Source organism: Sceloporus undulatus, unplaced genomic scaffold (genome assembly GCF_019175285.1).
Source record: "Sceloporus undulatus isolate JIND9_A2432 ecotype Alabama unplaced genomic scaffold, SceUnd_v1.1 scaffold_15939, whole genome shotgun sequence".
NCBI classification, from domain to species: domain Eukaryota; kingdom Metazoa; phylum Chordata; class Lepidosauria; order Squamata; family Phrynosomatidae; genus Sceloporus; species Sceloporus undulatus.
The window spans coordinates 1-1,979 of record NW_024818856.1 but is presented as its reverse complement, the minus strand read 5'-3'; the positions used below and the strand labels follow the sequence as shown (position 1 = coordinate 1,979).

Genomic DNA, 1,979 nt, shown 5'->3' with positions numbered 1-1,979 from the left:
AATTGTTCAACAACATTTGCCAAGGAGATGGAAAAAGGCTTCCTATTGGCTTTTATTAGTATGAAAACACAGGTTTCAGCATTGATAGTTCAGGGTGATTGAAGGAAAATGGTTCCATGAAGATAGTATATACATTACAATATAGTAGCACCAGCCTCTTATTTCATATAATATGCACTGAGTGCATTCTTTGGATCTAGAGGTTGCTGATAAGAGGTGTATTTGTGCTGGATTCCAAAACACTTCATCCTTAACTAATATGACCAGTTGTTCTCCCTTTGTTATGGTGGGGAGGGAACTATTAACACTGTGGAAAACCTTTGGAAGCTGCTTTTAGCTCATGATCTAGAATAGGACATAAATGATTAAGATGGAAAAGTTTCACTATACTCATAGAGCTGACATGGGTTTTTTTGTCTGATAATGGAAGATGTCGTGGATCCAAAGTCAAGTCCCCTCTCTGCTCTGAGTGAATTGAATGGCCTTAGACAAATTACAAGTTTCTGTTGTTATGTGCCTGCAAGTCACAGGAGGTTTGCCATTGGCTTCCCCTGAGGTTGAGAGCATGTGACTTGCCCAAAGTCATCCAGTGGATTTCACGGCCAAGCGGGGAACCACTATACTTCATTGGCTGTCCTAAATAGAATGAAATATTAATGCCTTCTGTCAGAGAATTTGTAAAAGATTTGTATCTTCCTAGGGAAAGTTCTGGGCTTGTTCTGCTCTCAAGTTGCCCAAATACTATCCGTCATGTCCATAACTTCTATATTCAGTCTCGAAGAGCAAGAAATCCAACCGCTACCTATTGGTGAGTTAAAATTTGTTAATTTCTTTCTCTTTCTCCATACACTGGGAGTGGAAATAGAACCCCTAAAACATGGCTTGGAATAATAGGCACCCCAGATGATATTGGACTGCAACTCGCAGCATTCCTTGCCACTGGCTATGCGTATTAAAGCTGCTGGGACTTGTAGTCCATCAACAACAATTGCAGTGTCCCACCCCTGCATTGAACAAAATGAGGAGAGGGTAGTAAACATCTCCTTTTCTCCCTTCTGTGTTATTCTCAAAGCGTTGGTAGACCATGCCAAGTGCACATGGCCAGACCATGAACCAGATCTCTGTCTTTCTGCAGTGCCATCACTACCAGGATTCCTGAAACCTCAGAGGGTGAGATTAGTACAGGCCTCAAACTGATTCAAGTTGAAGATTTCGACCTGGTAAGGACAGGGTTAGTGGACAGGCAGTGAGGAGGAGAGGGCTTTGAAGTGGTTGATCTGGAGCAAGGTTGGGGAACCTGTAGCCTTCCAGATGTAGTTGGATTCTAATTCATATCTACTCTAAATTGCTGTGTTGGAAGGGATTATGGGAGCTATAATTCATCAGCATTGATAGGGTAGCAGATTTCCCTACTTGCCCTAGAGCAGCCCCTCAAACATGGTAATTCAAGATATTTTGGAAAGCAACTCCCATCTACCCCTTCCAGCAGGTCAGAGATGATGGGAGGTTGAGTGCTACACACCTAGAAGGGTGCCAGGCTGGGAAAGCTTGTTTTGGAGAACTTGTGGCAACTCCTGTGGGCAGCAGATGTTCCTGTGTATGTCCAAGATCTGTCTCTGGAAGGTCAACTTAGGCCTCCATAGCCTTGATGTGTCTGAATTGAGATCCGGCAGCCTGGATTGGGTATAAGTGTAAAGTGGGTCTCTTTGGCTGGTTTTTTTACTAATGTCAGGGAAACATGCTCACTTGTGGCTTTTGTGTGGGTTGCAGGTGGTGCCTGTGGCTTCCCCTTCTCATAAGAGCCTCCAAAGGAAGGAGGTGAAAAAAACCCTGACCCGCTACAAGGTGCTGGACTCTCATGAAGGCTGTGCGTTGCTGCAACTACAGCCACTGACAGGTGTGTTGTTGGCAGCTCACAGAGCAGAAAGTGCCTGAGGGGGACAAGGAAGGGTGTTACAATATGGAAAGAAAATAAAGAC

The 1,979-nt window shown here is 44.2% G+C and overlaps 1 protein-coding gene across 1 annotated transcript; it reads left to right on the top strand.

Annotated features, from left to right (window-relative positions):
• Positions 1–275: 275 nt before the first annotated feature.
• Positions 276–1,971, top strand: LOC121918545 (mitochondrial mRNA pseudouridine synthase Rpusd3-like). The gene is made up of 3 exons (XM_042444576.1): positions 276–808; positions 1,136–1,220; positions 1,771–1,971. Exons 1-3 carry the CDS (start codon positions 657–659, stop codon positions 1,933–1,935), a joined length of 402 nt encoding a protein of 133 aa, XP_042300510.1. The 5' UTR covers positions 276–656; the 3' UTR covers positions 1,936–1,971.
• Positions 1,972–1,979: the final 8 nt, after the last annotated feature.

Excerpts from the sequence above, each read along its gene's own strand:
- LOC121918545 (XM_042444576.1), top strand. The coding sequence starts at position 657 with ATGCCTTCTGTCAGAGAATTTGTAAAAGATTTGTATCTTCCTAGGGAA. Across the intron at positions 809-1,135 it reads AATCCAACCGCTACCTATTG|TGCCATCACTACCAGGATTC; the intron begins GTGAGTTAAAAT and ends GTCTTTCTGCAG. Across the intron at positions 1,221-1,770 it reads AAGTTGAAGATTTCGACCTG|GTGGTGCCTGTGGCTTCCCC; the intron begins GTAAGGACAGGG and ends TGTGGGTTGCAG.